General features: G+C 40.4%; 3 protein-coding genes across 6 annotated transcripts in view; 2 read left to right on the top strand and 1 right to left on the bottom strand.

Annotated features, from left to right (window-relative positions):
* Window positions 1–681, bottom strand: part of vav3b (vav 3 guanine nucleotide exchange factor b) — a 29,335-nt gene extending 28,654 nt beyond the window's left edge. Inside the window, 1 exon segment of the mRNA XM_035528120.1 lies at window positions 496–681. Within this exon segment, the coding sequence (XP_035384013.1) occupies window positions 496–681 (186 nt within the window).
* Window positions 682–2,302: 1,621 nt separating this feature from the next.
* Window positions 2,303–6,692, top strand: selenoj (selenoprotein J). Its single transcript, XM_027032005.2, has 9 exons — window positions 2,303–2,594; window positions 2,741–2,917; window positions 3,257–3,355; window positions 3,519–3,611; window positions 3,706–3,862; window positions 4,179–4,294; window positions 4,624–4,701; window positions 5,597–5,736; window positions 6,022–6,692. Exons 1-9 carry the CDS (start codon window positions 2,528–2,530, stop codon window positions 6,121–6,123), a joined length of 1,029 nt encoding a protein of 342 aa, XP_026887806.2. The 5' UTR covers window positions 2,303–2,527; the 3' UTR covers window positions 6,124–6,692.
* A 741-nt stretch (window positions 6,693–7,433) lies between these two features.
* Window positions 7,434–15,119, top strand: sh3glb1b (SH3-domain GRB2-like endophilin B1b). 4 transcript variants are annotated; one of them, XM_027031667.2, is made up of 11 exons: window positions 7,434–7,835; window positions 8,176–8,317; window positions 8,983–9,111; window positions 9,409–9,542; window positions 10,234–10,326; window positions 11,507–11,593; window positions 12,833–12,856; window positions 13,340–13,429; window positions 13,829–13,929; window positions 14,176–14,410; window positions 14,699–15,119. In XM_027031667.2, the coding sequence occupies exons 1-11, from the start codon at window positions 7,773–7,775 to the stop codon at window positions 14,804–14,806; spliced, it is 1,206 nt and encodes a 401-aa protein (XP_026887468.1). In that variant the 5' UTR covers window positions 7,434–7,772; the 3' UTR covers window positions 14,807–15,119. The 4 variants fall into 4 exon arrangements, with proteins under 4 accessions (XP_026887468.1, XP_026887478.1, XP_026887484.1 ...); XM_027031677.2 differs by lacking the exon at window positions 12,833–12,856; XM_027031683.2 differs by lacking the exon at window positions 11,507–11,593 and having other exon boundaries at window positions 7,435–7,835.
* The last annotated feature ends 42 nt before the right edge of the window (window positions 15,120–15,161 follow it).

The following is a 15,161-nucleotide window of genomic DNA, read 5'->3' as shown; positions in this document are numbered from 1 at the left end:
TTAAATGGGATGTGAACCACTGGGACTTTTGTAAAAGTCTTTACTAATGCCGCAACACTGCCCAGCACCAAAAAGAAAACACATCTTGAATACAGAGAAGTATTGAAATGAATAAATACATGTAAATATTTTCATCTAAATTCAGATTATGTACAGACACAATTTTTTTTAATTAACACACACATATATATATATATATATATAGATAGATAGATAGATAGATAGATAGATAGATAGATAGATAGATAGATAGATAGATAGATAGATAGATAGATTAAAAAGGCAAGTAGGCAGTCATATAGCCTATTTAATAATGATAATAATAATAATAATAATACTTAATAATAATAATAATAATAATAATAATAATAATAAATGATCACTTTAGTTTTTGAGTGATTTTTTTTCTTTTTTTTTCAAATATAATTTTACTGAAGGATACATTGAATTATATTAATTTAAGAAGTGTCAAAGGAGATGTGTACTGATGTGTACCTGTGACATCTCTTTCAAATGAATGGTATTCTGTTTCAGATTTTTCAAAAGCTGACAGAGCAGGACTCCATCACGAACCATCTACACCAAATCAAACACCTGCGCAGACTCTGACGTAATCCAATGGTTCGACTGCAAAACTTTGCAGTTTATCAACCACAAAGTGCATTGCTTCCAGTATTCCATAATGCTTGCTGTGACGAATTAGACTCTAGCACTGTTTTGAAATGTAAATGAAATGGCAGTAACTGTAAATGCGTAAAAGGGCAGACAGCTAACCATAGAGGTGGTACCATGGAGAATGCTCTCCCGTCTGAGTGGCACTGGTCCAGTGGTCTACCGCGATAGGGTTCCATCAGTTAGGAATCCTCTTAGCCACTTTATCGCGTCCGTTTCCTCTTCCGTCTGTGCGTCGCCCACAAGACCATAGCACCCGTCACCAAAGGGTCTCTTGAAGCCATCATTAGGCTATTTATGTACAACTCGTGTACAGTTTTTCTATTATGTCCACTAACGAAGAATAAATGAAGAATATTTAATGTACATGCATAGTACAATTGATAGGTTTTGTTTGTTTATTCATCTGTTTGTTGGTTGGTTGTTTTTTGTCAACACTGATTACTAGTAGCAGCTCACATATATTATTTCTTTTTCCATTTCTTTCGAACTGGAAAAGGACACAGTTAAGAGTTTTGAAAGAATTGAACTACGTAGAATTTATGGTCTTTTTTTTTATTAAATATAAACTTTTAGGCTCTGCAACTCATGACCCTCTAAGTGATTGAATGGAAAAAAAATTTGTATGCCAATTATGGCAATGAAAGTATTTCTTGAGATCTTGAGAACATTGTATTGTCTCAGGAAATAGAGACAACAGGTCTTAAATTGTGAGACTTGTGAGAGGAAGCAAGCAGAGGGTAAGTGTTGCATGTCACTAAAATTGACTACGAGTTCCTCATATATATATATATATATATATATATATATATATATATATATATATATATATATATATATATATATATATATATACACACACACACACACACACACACACACACAAAAGCACAATGCCACCAGCATTGGCACCAGAAGTAAGACAGACAAGCAGTGATTTACATATAGAATCATACCACTAACTCAGTGCAAAGGTTAGGTTGTGACTGTGGAGTGTGAGAAAAACGAGTTTTGGCAGAGTGTCTCCTGGCTAGACATGAAGTAAGTACCTCTAATTAAAGGAAGCCTTCTAACTGCCAAGGGAAAACCTTTTAGGACCATCATTTAGTAGCCAATTTTATCACAAAACAACTGAACTTAAATAGGCCTATTCCAAAATGATATCTACAATATCTGTAAATGTTAAGATGTCTCTCTAAATAAATATTATTTGATGGTTTCAGTAATGCACTAATAGATGCAATTTACAAGGTTTACAAGTTAGAGGGTTTAGTGTTAGTCCTGTATTGTCACATGTGAAGTTGGAGTTTTATCACAAAACGTTGTCAACTATTTGCACTTTAGGTTTTTGCAATACTTCAACCTAAACTACTGAGTTGTGTAATCTAAGTAGCTCACAAGACAAGCAAATAGCGTTTCAAAATATGTACAGCCATAAATTCACTTTCATAGTTCATGTACATATACAGCAATCAATAAATTATTTACATTTTGCGGTTCATTTCGGTGTAACATTATCTGTGAAGAACTCCCTAAGGTTTTTGGACGAGATAAGAAGCTTGACGTCAATAGGTCACGAGTCCATTCTGTCCAATCAAAGAGAAATCTTCGTGCTCCACTACAAACAGCCTACACCTCGTCACTTCGTATGTCAATAAAGAATAGTAACGGCTAATGAAGGAAGCTCAGGTTAAAGTCGACAATGAAGAGAATTTAATGATTATTTACTGTACATGGACTAGCTGCTAACGTTGCATCTGTGTCCGGGATGGTAATTATATTATCCGTGGGCTAGCTGTAATGTATTGAAAATAAAGTAACTAACATATTAGTGTATCACTTTATTGTTGTTTACATGGGTCCAACTCTTGCTGACCGAGCCCTTGGAGCAATCATTGGTTCAACTGTCGCCGACGCTGCAGGTTTGTTTCAGTAGGTTTGCGTCACAGATATACAATTAAAGTTCGTTTCTAGATATGTGTTTTGCGTTAACTATATTTTCGATATCGGGGATTATAAAGTCGTACGACTGTAACTAGTAATCATCTGTTCACGTGATTATCTTTAGCTCAGCCACTTCACTGGGTTTATGATCTACAAAAGCTCAGTGGATATTTGGAACCACACCAAGAGCCAGAGTTCCGACCCGAGTCTGCCAACCCGTTCTACAAAAGGGAAACAGGCAGCCAAAGCTGCTATGGCGATCAAGCCTTTGTGCTGCTGGAGTCCTTGTCCGAGTATGGAGGTATTGTTGCAGGACTGCTCTTGGGTTATTAACCTTTAGATCATGTTCGTCTGCGTGCCACCATTATGAACTACCGACCATGTGACTTTCTCAAGCAGTTCCGCGTGCTTAGAAACCCAGCTCTGTCCGCATGATTAGGTAGAATATTGCTATTGATGCGGGCAAGTCCCTACTATCCTTCCCTATGATGGCTTATAACAGATCTAATCCTAGAGATTCCAGGGTAAAATGGTGGCTTCAAACTAGAATTAATTCTTGACAAAGATCTGTATCTTATGCGGCCACTCCTGTACCTGGTTTTACTGCCAGTCTTTAATAATGAACTGTACCTTCTGGAAGGCTTGAATGTGGAAGATTTGAAGCTCCGCACATATAAGTTCTTCGGGCCAGGAACAGAGTATGACACGCCTGTCAATGATCCGCACCGAAAGAGACAAGGTGGGGAAAACCTACTGGGATATTAAAGCTTTCTGTGCTTACAGTTTACTGACCATGATGTAAAAAGGGAGATGTTTGTTTATTGTCTTGGGGGGGTGTATGTTAAATACAATAATGTATTGTTTGATACATTGAATTGTCAATGATACTCTAATGGCCCAAGGTCCCAGGCCTCAGCTGCCCATAAAAGGCCCCTGGAGACAAGCAAGCCTAAAAACTTTTTTGAAAAATGTGGACTTGGGCAAGTCAGAAACAGGTACCCAACTGCCAAAGATACTACCTCACCACTTCCAGTGTTCTGTACAAAAACAGCAGTATGACTCTAAACTGTTTACTGGATCCTCTTGCAGGATGTAGCACGGACAATCAGATGGATGGTGTGGCCAAGCTTGCACCCATCGTGGTGTGTTATGCAGGAAAGCCCGAGATGCTGGAGAAGGTGGAGGATGCTGTGAGGGTCACCCAAAACAATGATGCGTGTGTGGCGGTGACTCTTGCTGCCGCAAGGTAACCTTTTCCAGTCAGCTAAATGCAAAAGTCTAGGTTTAATTGGGTTAATAGCAGATCAGCACAGCACGTATTCTTTAAGTGATACCTTAAAGATGCAGGAACACTGAGTAATTGTTTTTGTGTTTATATATTTTTTCCCACGTGCATGACACATGTGAATCTCACTTGACTGAATGACGCCTGTCATTGGTGTCTCAGTCTCATGGCAGCTGTTTCAAGTGGTTGTTTGTTCAAGTCCTGTATGTCAATGAACAAATATTTAAAATCAGACAATCTGTGAAGGGGTTTTCTAACTTAAGGCTCACCCTGAAAGGTTCCTGGAGCATTTCATTCTGAATGGGCCTGATCCTAATGCACTGGACACAGTGCTGGAGCAGCTTAGTGACCCAAACAGAAAGAATCCACAGGAGCTGGACAAGGCTGTAGCAGGTAGGCCTCATTAATATATGACTTGTGAAGAATGACATGACGTATACCAAAGTCATGGGATGCTGGGCCTTCCTTGTTTCCTTTCCTAGTTAAATTATTGACAAGTACACTGGCCCACTCTCGCGTAAAGTCTCTTGGTGTTTACTATTTAAGTATTTACTTTTCACTATTCTTTAGTCACACACGTGATATTGCTTAGTACTGATTGCAGTCATTGCTTTATTTGCTTCATACTGTGTGTGACATTGCACAAAATATGACATTTTGCTGGAAAATAATGTATACAGCATATCTATTTTGCATTAACTTTAAACCTTTTTCATATATAGGATATATTCATCAAGTGAGGGACAATTTGAACATGTCCCCAAAGCAGCTACTTCCTGTGGTGTTTTCAAATACCTGAGGTAGATAAAAATCTTGATCCTGACCCCTCTATTACAATGCGGTGATGTACTGATTCACCTGTCCAGACAAAAAGAATTAAGCAAAGATGATTTTAATAGAACATCCCTGTTGACAGTGCTCTAATGCAAAACACTGTGTCAGCTAAAGATGATTTAATAACATGAAGCTTTCAGGTCATGGCCTACACTGGGAACATGTCCCTGCCACTTTCTGCATCAACTGATTTTGATCCCATCACTTTTTGAAAGTGTACTTCAAATATTTAACATGATATAATAGTTTATATAACATTTTAATATAGCTTATGTTAGTCAGTAAAACAAAAGAATTATGTTCCTAATTACAGAATTAGGAAATGTTTGCTTATCTTTTATGTTGCACGATCCTGAGATAATAAACGTGAAACAAATTATTTTTTAATCAAAATAAATAGAAAACAATTGAACTACAAATATATTTTAAACCAGGGTGCTGTTACTTGACAAAAGTGCCAATAAAATCTTTTGTGAACCTCATCATTTCAGTCCCAGCACTGATTTATTTTCAGTGATTTCTTAAATGGAACATGAATTTGAGGGGCAGCTGAATTGAATGCAACACCTGGTCTGCATTATTGTCCCCAGCATGTTTCAAAGCAAAGTAACACCCATGCTTCTGATGCACTACAGAGCACTGTAGAAAGCTCTTAATCTGGATTTAATCTGGAAACCTGGCCATGTAAAATTTTTACCCATAAAACCATTACTATTTAAAGCAGGAACAGATATACAGACTATATAGCATTTTTTTCAACTCTCTAACTTCTTGCAATATTGTACAGATTAAGGGGTGTGCTTGTCCATTTATAACTGTATACAGCCTGCATCCAATGTAATTCTTGTCTCATCCTTGCAGGTCTGCCTGGTGCATTCCAAGCAGCAGTGCATGGTGTCCTGACGGCCATGGATTTCGAGCAGGCCGTGCGGGACACCATGCGCTGCGGGGGATGCACCTGCAGCCGGGGCTCCTTCATTGGGGCATGTATCGGGGCCCAGGTATTCTGACTATTTTTCTTCCTACACATTACTTTGACCCTATCCCACTAGTGTGAAAAGCTCATGATGCGTTTATACATTAGTGTTCATTACTGAACAGTAAAAATGATTGACAGTAATAAGTTTGCTATGCGCTGCTTTATGCCAATGTGTATCCATATAATTTGTTGTTTGGTTCTTTTTAATGGAATTGAGAGGGCAGGGCCAGTTTTCAATGTTATGTTGTTTGTTTGCCTATTTACTAATGGTGAGTCAATTTTCTTGCATCCTGAATCCTGTTTCAAGGTTGGTCTTCAAGGGATCCCAGATTCATGGAAGAGCAGGACTTTCAGGTACACCACTGTTTTGGAGTTGGCCAAGAAGATTGTTGGTCCAGATGAAGCATAGACTTCATTTTTCTTTTTCTTTCTTCCTTTCTTAATTTTTATTTTTTCAGTGCCTAATTCTTTTCCACGGCTCCTGTGATTGATGAGACAATTCATGAAAGCTTAAACCAAAATAAATGGTTTAAACTTGATTTATTTGATCTGTTACATTACAGCATGCCATGTTATATTTTACTAATTCTTTTATTCTTTGTTCTTTTCTGAAAATGTTTGATTGGTAAGATGGAGGGGTCCTGGGCTTGTGTAAGTCAGTAATTGTGGACAGGTAATAATTGTTGCTTAATAATTACAAGTTAATAATTGCAGGTTAATGATTATCTGAGAAAATGCAATGGCTTCTGTTTTATTTTAGTAGTATATGTACCTCTTCACATTGGTGGCAAACTTTGCAGCCAATATTTCTTGTGTGTACCTGTCTCTATAGTGAGGTTCTTCATCAGAGTTGGTTTTTCATCAGATACCGTCGTCAGGTAGTCTTCCATGGTGTTCTGTCTTTTTAGGGTCAGACAACATTGTATTTTATGTGATTTTTGTTTGTTTTTTGCAATAAATTACATATTTTTCCCCTTAGTTGTGTTGTAATTTGGTTCATTTCAATCAGGTTTGTTATTTTCCTCCTTCCTGAGACTGAGGTGTTCTGTTGTGTGGATCTGAGACACAGTGGCCTAGGACAAGATCAATTGATCATTGTTTTCTTTGCTCTTGGTATTAGTGAGGGTCGTTTTTTTTTTTAATTTATTTATTTTTTATGTTTCCAGAATTTGATTGCCCTTTTCCGTATCATAATTAAAAGATATTGGCCTAATTCTGTCATACGCTCTCTCTTAACCTGTGCTAAAGAGATTTGTGCCATCTGGTGGACATGTGCGAAATAGAGCCGTAAACACCTATTTGCATGAATATTGCAAAGGTTTGGCATTTATTCATATAAATAATGTTAAAAAAAAAAAAATATATATATATATATATATATATATATATAAAAAAGCATTTTAAAATATATTCTAACGAATGACAATATACGTATACGAATAAATGTATCGACAAGAAATCCATTTGTTTTTGTATAAACAACCATTTAAATGCAATTACTCATTTTCCAATTATAAATTATTTTCCTGCATAATGTAGGATTAAAAATACCTTATAACCTATTTTACAAAACAAACTTTAATCTGCCTACCTCAGCCTATGTTTACGTCCAGCCACACTGTTGAATGATTCATACGCCTTCGACCCTGCCCAATGATAGAGGGGTGTGTGTGGCACGACCTCTGCCCAATGATAGAGGGGTGGGTGTGGCAAGACAGTTTACCCTTTGGATTACTAGTTTAGTTGGAGAGGAGTGTGCAGGTTTAGCAATAGCAATGACTGATAGCTAGCTGGTCTCGGAATTAATGCTTTGGCATGGATTGGGACAAACCGTATAATACTGTAGGCTGCTAATTCAGTTTTACTGGGAGTAGCCAGCTAATGAATCTAGCTAACACGTACCTGGCCAGTTAAGCAGAAGGCTAAAGTAGATAGCTAAGATAACTGGGATTTCGTAAGTGGCTAAGCAATTTTTAATAAGTGGGCACGACTAAGATAGCGTTAGGTTAGCTAGCTTCCAAGCTAATAGTTAGCCGCTGTCATCAAGTTTGTGGAAATATGGATTTCAACGTTAGAAGATTGGCAGCAGACGCTGGCACCTTCCTCAGTCGTGCAGTACAGGTATGTGTTGACGGAGCTCCTGTAAACCTTTTTTTGCTTATATTTTGCAGTGTGTTCTGACTCTAGTTGTTAGCTGAATAATTGTCTCACTTGGACGACTACACAGTGCTGTATGTGTTGTAGCTATGCTAGCTAGGTTGGCTTTGAAATGGAAGCATAACTAATATTAGTTGTTATATTAACAATATTGGCTAAACCATTAGACACTGAAGAAGTGATCGCTGTTCACGTTCTTTAAATATTTAGCTAGACGTTTAGATTCTTGTCAACAATCTGATACGACAGCTAGATAAACTGCCCTGCCCTTCACCAGCTAGTGTCGCATATGTGTGCTGTCTAGTTCACAGAGGAAAAGCTCCGGCAGACGGAGAAAACCGAGCTGGATGCTCACCTGGAGAACCTGCTCATGAAGGCAGAAGCTACCAAACACTGGACAGAGAAAGTCATGAGACAGACAGAAGTCTTGCTGCAGCCCAACCCAAGTAAGGGCGTCCACAGTCCAACATTGTGCTGAACAAACGCTAAATATGGGATTTGAGTGACCACAAAGATTTGCTGTATGATGCTTTTTTGTGTCAGTCGCACAGTGGGGGAGCTTCAGCAGGTGGGTTTTATTGCTTAGTAAGCCATATCACAGGAGCATTAAAGCGAAGCTGGTCGCAGTAGGGTCTGTTAAGTCCCCCATCTGTTCCAGACAGAGGTGGCAATTTCGGAAGTTTTTTTTTTTTTTCTGTTTTATCACTTCAGTATTTGTCACTGAAAAGATAGAAACATATCAGTGCAGAGTTTAAGAGCTTTCTCTTTCTACATTCATTTACATTATTTATCATAGTGGAGTGAAGCAATTTTTTAGAAGCTTGTATTGCTCTGGGTCATAGCAAGGGTAGATTTCCTTAGCTTTAGACTTCAAATAGTAGGTCGGTCTCTTCATAGATTAATTTCATTTTTGGACAAAATGTGGACAGAAGATTTACAGTGCATTACTTTTTCAAATCTGAATTTCAGGTGTAATGACAACTTTATGTTAACTGTATGTGAGCTCTGCAGGCTGTCTAGGTCCCTGTGTTCTGTAGTGGCTTATTTTTAAAAGGCTGCGTGAGGTCTCATGTGACTGGCCAACCTAACTGAGTTTGTCTGCATTGGGCAGATGTCAGGATGGAGGAGTTTCTTTATGAGAAGCTGGACAGAAAGGTCCCGACACGAGCAAACAACCATGAGCTGCTCGGGGAGTGTCTGATTGACGCAGGTCATGAGGTTGGGCCTGGAACAGCATACGGTAAATTTAATCCTGGCAGAGTGATCGGTTAGAAAAAACAGGGCAGTCATTCACAGACTCACTTTTAAATTTCTACCAGTGAAAGTGTGAATTGCGTTAATATTTTCATTGCTTAAATAAGTTAATTTTATATAAGAATCAGAAGTTTGTTCAGCTGAACATGCTTGTTGTCTCACACAATTATTATTTTTTGGCTCAGTATTTGAATTGACTGCATGACAATTGGTAGTCGCCAGACGTTTCTGTGCAGTGACAGTATGCCTCTTTGTGACTCTCTTGTTCCCTGCGGCCTCTCAGGCAGCGCGCTCATTAAATGTGGAGAAACAGAAAAACAGCTCGGCGGCGCTGAGAAGGAGTTCATCCAGGCCTCTGCCATCAACTTCCTCACCCCCTTCAGGAGCTTCATTGACGGAGATTACAAAACCATCTCGGTAAGGCGCGGCCCACCTGGCCCATGTCCTGGCCGGGTTGTCAGCCTCGGTTTGGCAGGTACTACACAGTCTAGTATGTACGGTCGTGTGTGCAAGCAATAGAAAACCATCTGAGGGCAGTTTTGTTTTTATTATGTACCATAAAAGCGTAAAGGGACAGTACACTGAGCCAGCTAAAGAAAACAAACCCTTCAAAGACTGCAGTAAATGCTGAAAAGAATCCCGTTTGCTGAAAGGAAGTGTATGAATCGAAACGTCAAAACAGGCTACAGTTTAGGGGAGCGCAATATTGGGGAAATGATTCTAAGCATATTTATAGAACATGATTATGATGTTTTGGGGGAACAGTCAATGGGAATTAGAAATTGGCTCTGGTTTGACTGACATTATTTTGATTATAGGATTTTCTGGTTGATCAAATCAGGAACTTGATTTATCAAAACATCCATAGATCACTCAACTGGAATGTCAGATCACATTTTTTAAAAAGTGCGTGTGAGTGTATGAGTATGTGTAGGATTGTGCTGAGATCAGTATTTACATTATACACAAGCTATTAACAAACTATATATAAACACAAGAGGGCCTGTGTATGCATGTCTCTGTTATTGTTGATGTTATGCTTTCTATTGTCAGAGGCACTGTGGCCACAAGCTCTTTGTTCATGTCACATCTGGTGTTATTTACACAGAAAGAGCGTAAGCTGCTACAGAACAAGCGTCTGGATCTGGATGCAGCTAAAACCAGGCTAAAGAAGGCACGAGCTGCAGAAGCTCGGTCTGCTGTGAGTACTTTCTTACCTCCACCTAACACACACACATACATACCCCTACCTCCATCTCAGACAAACACACGCTCACCTAACTTCACCTAACACACACACTTTTACTTACCTACCCCGACCTCACGCATGCTCATACTCACCTAACTCTACCTAACACTCACTCACTCAATAACCTAACTCCACCGCACTCACTCACTCACCTAACGCCACCTAACAACACTCATTCACTCGCCTATCTCCAATTAAGGTGCAGAGACTGACTTCTCTCCATCTAACACACACGCTCACATACCCTCCTTTAACTAAAGCAAATACAACAAACACACATCACTTAACATCTACCTAAAGTGATCAAATTATGCCAAAGTCTACTAATAACGTTGAATATGCATCACATGTTCTATCTTGCATACAGCATCACAAATTAAATGAGCACTCTTGTTAAAGGAACGCAAGCTTGTAAAGGTGTGAATTTTGGAACAAGTTACTGATTCTTTTTGAGGGATTAAAAACTTCCATCGTTAGAAAACCCATCCTTAATTAACTGGTTAGGCTTGCACAGCCTGGAGGCAGAAGGCCAATGCTGGTGTACACACCCCTCAAAGGCAGTGCTGCCATTTTACTGGCTTCACTGCTTGACAGCTTCTTTTTAAAGTACTACCTCACACCCACTTGTGCAATTTGAAGATGTGCTTGCGCACCTGAACAAAAACCCCAGTACATTCTGGCACTTCCTTATAGTGCTTGTAGTCAGTGTGACTCTTGTACAAAATGCATCCTGTTGTCATGCACCAGGCTGAGCTTGCTTTTTGCTGCTGGGGACCAAGCGCAGCCCAGATGGGTATGGGCGGTGACGGACACCGGATGGCTTCTTCTGCGGTGGCTCACGTTTAGCGGGAACAATGGTGTTGGGCATTGGGTGGTGATGGGTTGGGGGTGTTGGTCTGCTCTTCTCCCAGCCACACTTGAAATTGGCTTCCTCTTAGTGGCTCCCTGCACACAGCGTGAGGTTTTCCAGGGGTAGGCTTTGTGTCGTAACCAAGCACAACACTCTTCACCCACTCCAGCCCTTCTCTCTGCACTCATCTGACGTGAGCATGTGCGCTGCTCTTAACCTGTGTTTTTTTCTCTCTCTCTCTCTCTCTCTCTTTCCCGCATGCCCCTGCACCCTAACGGTCAGGATCTTAACAGCAGCACCCCGCTGCCAGAGGAGTACGTGACTCCCTTTTCTTACACGCTGAGCTTCTTGCATGTCAGATGGCTGAAGGTTTGTCTATCCTGCCTGTGAAGCAGCTGCCTTCTCTTGCCCCATGAGAGCGAATCACATGTGGAGAAACACATCTTGGCAATTTTGTATACTACCAGAATTTACCAGCTGTTGTGTCTTTTGTTCTTTTGCACAAACAGAAAATATCCCATTGTTGCTATGCCACACCCTGTTGTTCTTGAGTTCAGTTGCTTGTTTATCTTTCATGAGCTCACAAGGGCAAAAAGAGAAAGCAGCTTTTTGTGTTCTGTCGTGCATGTTATGTATGTATACCTACTGTCTCAAAAAAAAAACTAGTGCTTAGGGGTCATTCTAGGTCCAGGGGAAGTTTCAACATGCACAGTGGCAGATCTTACAGCCAATACATGAAACTGTTGCATAAGAGAGTATGTGTGTATAAGAAAATTGTTAGTAGATGGTGCTTTTCATTTCAGTAATTTAGTAGGTTTTTAAATTACTGAAATGATGAGTACTAATAAAGTACAAATGTTAGCAACTCTAAGCAGAGGTTAGCATATGTGGACAAGTCGAGTTTTCAGTTCACATTTACAGATGCTGCCCTCTGCAGGATAAAACCTGAATTTTAGGTTTTGGGGAATCGCATACTCTTATTTTGTTTTAGGGTTCTTTTTCCAGCAATAGAGGCTGAAATAAGGCTAGTTGAGTTTGGAAATGCAATTAAAGGAGTTAAAGGAACATTTGACAATGACTGACCAAATGGCTGATGCAATGTCCAGAGTGAGAAATGACAGGTCATCTTTAACCATCTGAGGTACAATGGAATTCTTACTGAAATTCAAGCACACACAAATGTCCAAACAGCATCTTTAAAATTACACACTGCTTTGTGATGTTGAGCCTCCCCTGTGTGATTGTTGAATGATCCCTACACTCCTCCTCATGCACAGATAACAGCTCTTAACCTGAGCACAAAGATCAGCTTTTAATCCTTTACCTGTGCTCTGAGCACAGAGAACATCTCTTAAACTTTACCTGTCCTTGGAGTACAAAGATTAGCTCTTAACCTTTACCTGTGCTCTGAGCCAGCTCTTCTCCACGCAGCTTACATCAGGGTTTGTGTGAACCGTTAGCTCTAAGAAAACTGCAGCCTTTGGTGTGAAGTGTGGATGGTTCACTTCCATGTAACTAGCCTGTGAAGCTGTATGCGTTGCATGTTGTCCCTGTGCTGTTAAAATCATAGCCTAATGCCTTTCTCCCCCATTCTTGAATGCTGGCCAGCTGTGGGCTCAGGAAGTCCAGCAGGTAACTGTGAGCTGCATGTCCACACAGCAATCCTGACCGCGTCCTCACCCTCTTCTCAGTACTAGTGTTGTAGAGGTTCTCTTGGGAGTCGTTCCAGGAGTGGGGAAGTGTGTTAAAAATCTATGGGAAGTAACCCTGTCCTTAAATGTGTTTCCCGATGTAAAAACACACAGAATAAATCAGTTTAGTGATGTCACAAAGAGAAGCAGGGGATTTTTTTTTTATTTGTATTTTATTTATTTTTTTTTACATTTTATTAATGAACAAAGCAAATGTGCATTTCTGCACTATGTACCTAGGCTTTGGTAGACATTGGTTATGGACAGTTAACCTGGCTATAGGAACATTTTAAGCAAGTCCATTTTCTGCTCCCTTTTCTTGCTCCTTCACCTGCCGAAAAATGGTGAAACCTTAGTATATGCGCAGTCATAGACTGCATGTGTGTTTTTCTTCTGTGTTTACATGTGTGTGTCTGTCTCTCAGGCAGAGTCAGAGCTGAGGATCTCACAGAGTGAGTTTGACCGGCAGGCCGAGATCACCAGGTTGCTACTAGAGGGCATCAGTAGCACTCATGTATGTACTCCATCTACCAAGCAGCACTTTCAAGTGAATTGCCAAACACCACATACACTCAGACTAACAAGCTGTGCAGACATATGTGCTCAAATTACCAAGCAACACTAAAACCAACGAACCGCATTGAAATACGCACTCAAACTACCAATCAACATTCGCATACACTCAAACCACTGAGCCACACTGGTATATGCACTCAAATTACCAGGCAACACTCACATAAACTCAAACCACAGAGCCACGCCGACGTGTACTCAAATTACCAATCAGCTCTCACTTAAACTCAAACCACAAAGCCACATTGACACTCGGAGCACTGAACTGACATATGGACACAGCCCATTAAGCAGCACTCATATGTCCTACTCACCAGCAAGCATCTCGTCCTTTTGGCAGGCACATCACTTGCGGTGTCTCAACGACTTTGTGGACGCTCAAGCCACCTACTACGCACAGTGCTACCAGTACATGGTGAACCTTCAGAAACAACTTGGGAGGTGGGTCTTTCCACACTCCTTAGAGGAATGTTCTGAATATGGGAACGGTTTGTTGCTGTACTACAAATACTCTGATGCTATAAAATCATCTGTCCTGTCCTCATACTCATGAGTATGAATGTGTAGTTTATTCATTCATTCTTCACCTTAATTTTAATCAGACGGGTTGTCTGTTGATTAGCTGGTTCGCTTTCTCAGTACCAGCCTGAAGGTCGGGTTGATGATTGCTTTCTTCTTTTGCTGCAGTTTCCCTTCCACATTCGTCTCCAACAACAACCAGGTTTCGGCGGGCCTCAGCGCTGGTGGCTCGGTGCCTACCCCAGTGGCCGCAGGCACTCTGAGAGCGGGAGCGGGCATGGGATGTGCCCAGGTCTCGCCAGCCCTCAGTGAGCTGCGGGCCTCCTGTGGTCCACGGCGTGCCCGCGTGCTCTACGACTATGACGCGGCCGGCAGCAGCGAGCTGTCCCTGCTCGCTGACGAGGTGAGAGCTCCGCCCAACTCCACCCAGCTGATAAGAGGATTGCAGCGGCTCGTAAATGTATAAGTGTACAATAAATGGCCTAAAGGGGCTCTGTGTGTGTTTTAAATTAGGTAATTAACTGAATATGGGCACGCAAAGGGATCTAAGGCTGTTTGTGGGTGTAGCTGAGTCTGTGTCTTTAGTTCAAGTTTGTCATTATACAAACACACACATTTGTACAGTATAAAGTAAGTTCTGCTGGTCTGAAGCCCAGTGCTGATCCTGTGCTATGACGTGGTCTCTTGCCAGGTAATCACAGTGAGCAGTATGCCTGGCATGGACTCCGATTGGTTGATCGGGGAGAGGCGCCATCAGAAAGGCAAAGTGCCCATCACCTACCTGGAGCTTCTCAACTAGGAGCCCAGTGGTACAGCATTACACTCCAAATGATTTCAAATTTGAAAGCAATTCCTGTTTGCCATCTTGGTGTGTCATTTCATGTAGTACAAAGCAATCCTCTACAACATTTACAGAAATGTGTGCCTAATTTGCCATTTATGAGGCCTATAAGTGGTCTTATAGTTAAAAAAAAAAAAGGGAAAAAAAGCCATTTTTCTTTTCATTCATGTGCCAACTAGATTTTCTTTTTGTACTCTATACTATTGAACTAACTCAGATTGACATGTGTTTTCACCCTTTAATAAATATATCAACAGATTTTGTTGCTCTAGGTCTGACCTTTTTCTTTTTATTATACTGCAGTGTTTTTCGG

The sequence above is a fragment of the Electrophorus electricus genome, chromosome 7, assembly GCF_013358815.1.
Source record: "Electrophorus electricus isolate fEleEle1 chromosome 7, fEleEle1.pri, whole genome shotgun sequence".
Lineage (NCBI taxonomy): Eukaryota > Metazoa > Chordata > Actinopteri > Gymnotiformes > Gymnotidae > Electrophorus > Electrophorus electricus.
Note: the sequence above shows the minus strand (reverse complement) of the source record. Positions and strands in the feature narration are given on the sequence as shown.

What these genes read in the sequence shown, in the direction of transcription:
- sh3glb1b (XM_027031667.2), top strand. Translation starts at nt 7,773, where the DNA reads ATGGATTTCAACGTTAGAAGATTGGCAGCAGACGCTGGCACCTTCCTC. An exon ending in CTGCAGAAGCTCGGTCTGCT is followed by an intron (nt 10,327 to 11,506) that starts GTGAGTACTTTC and finishes CCTAACGGTCAG; the next exon opens with GATCTTAACAGCAGCACCCC. An exon ending in AGGGCATCAGTAGCACTCAT is followed by an intron (nt 13,430 to 13,828) that starts GTATGTACTCCA and finishes TCCTTTTGGCAG; the next exon opens with GCACATCACTTGCGGTGTCT.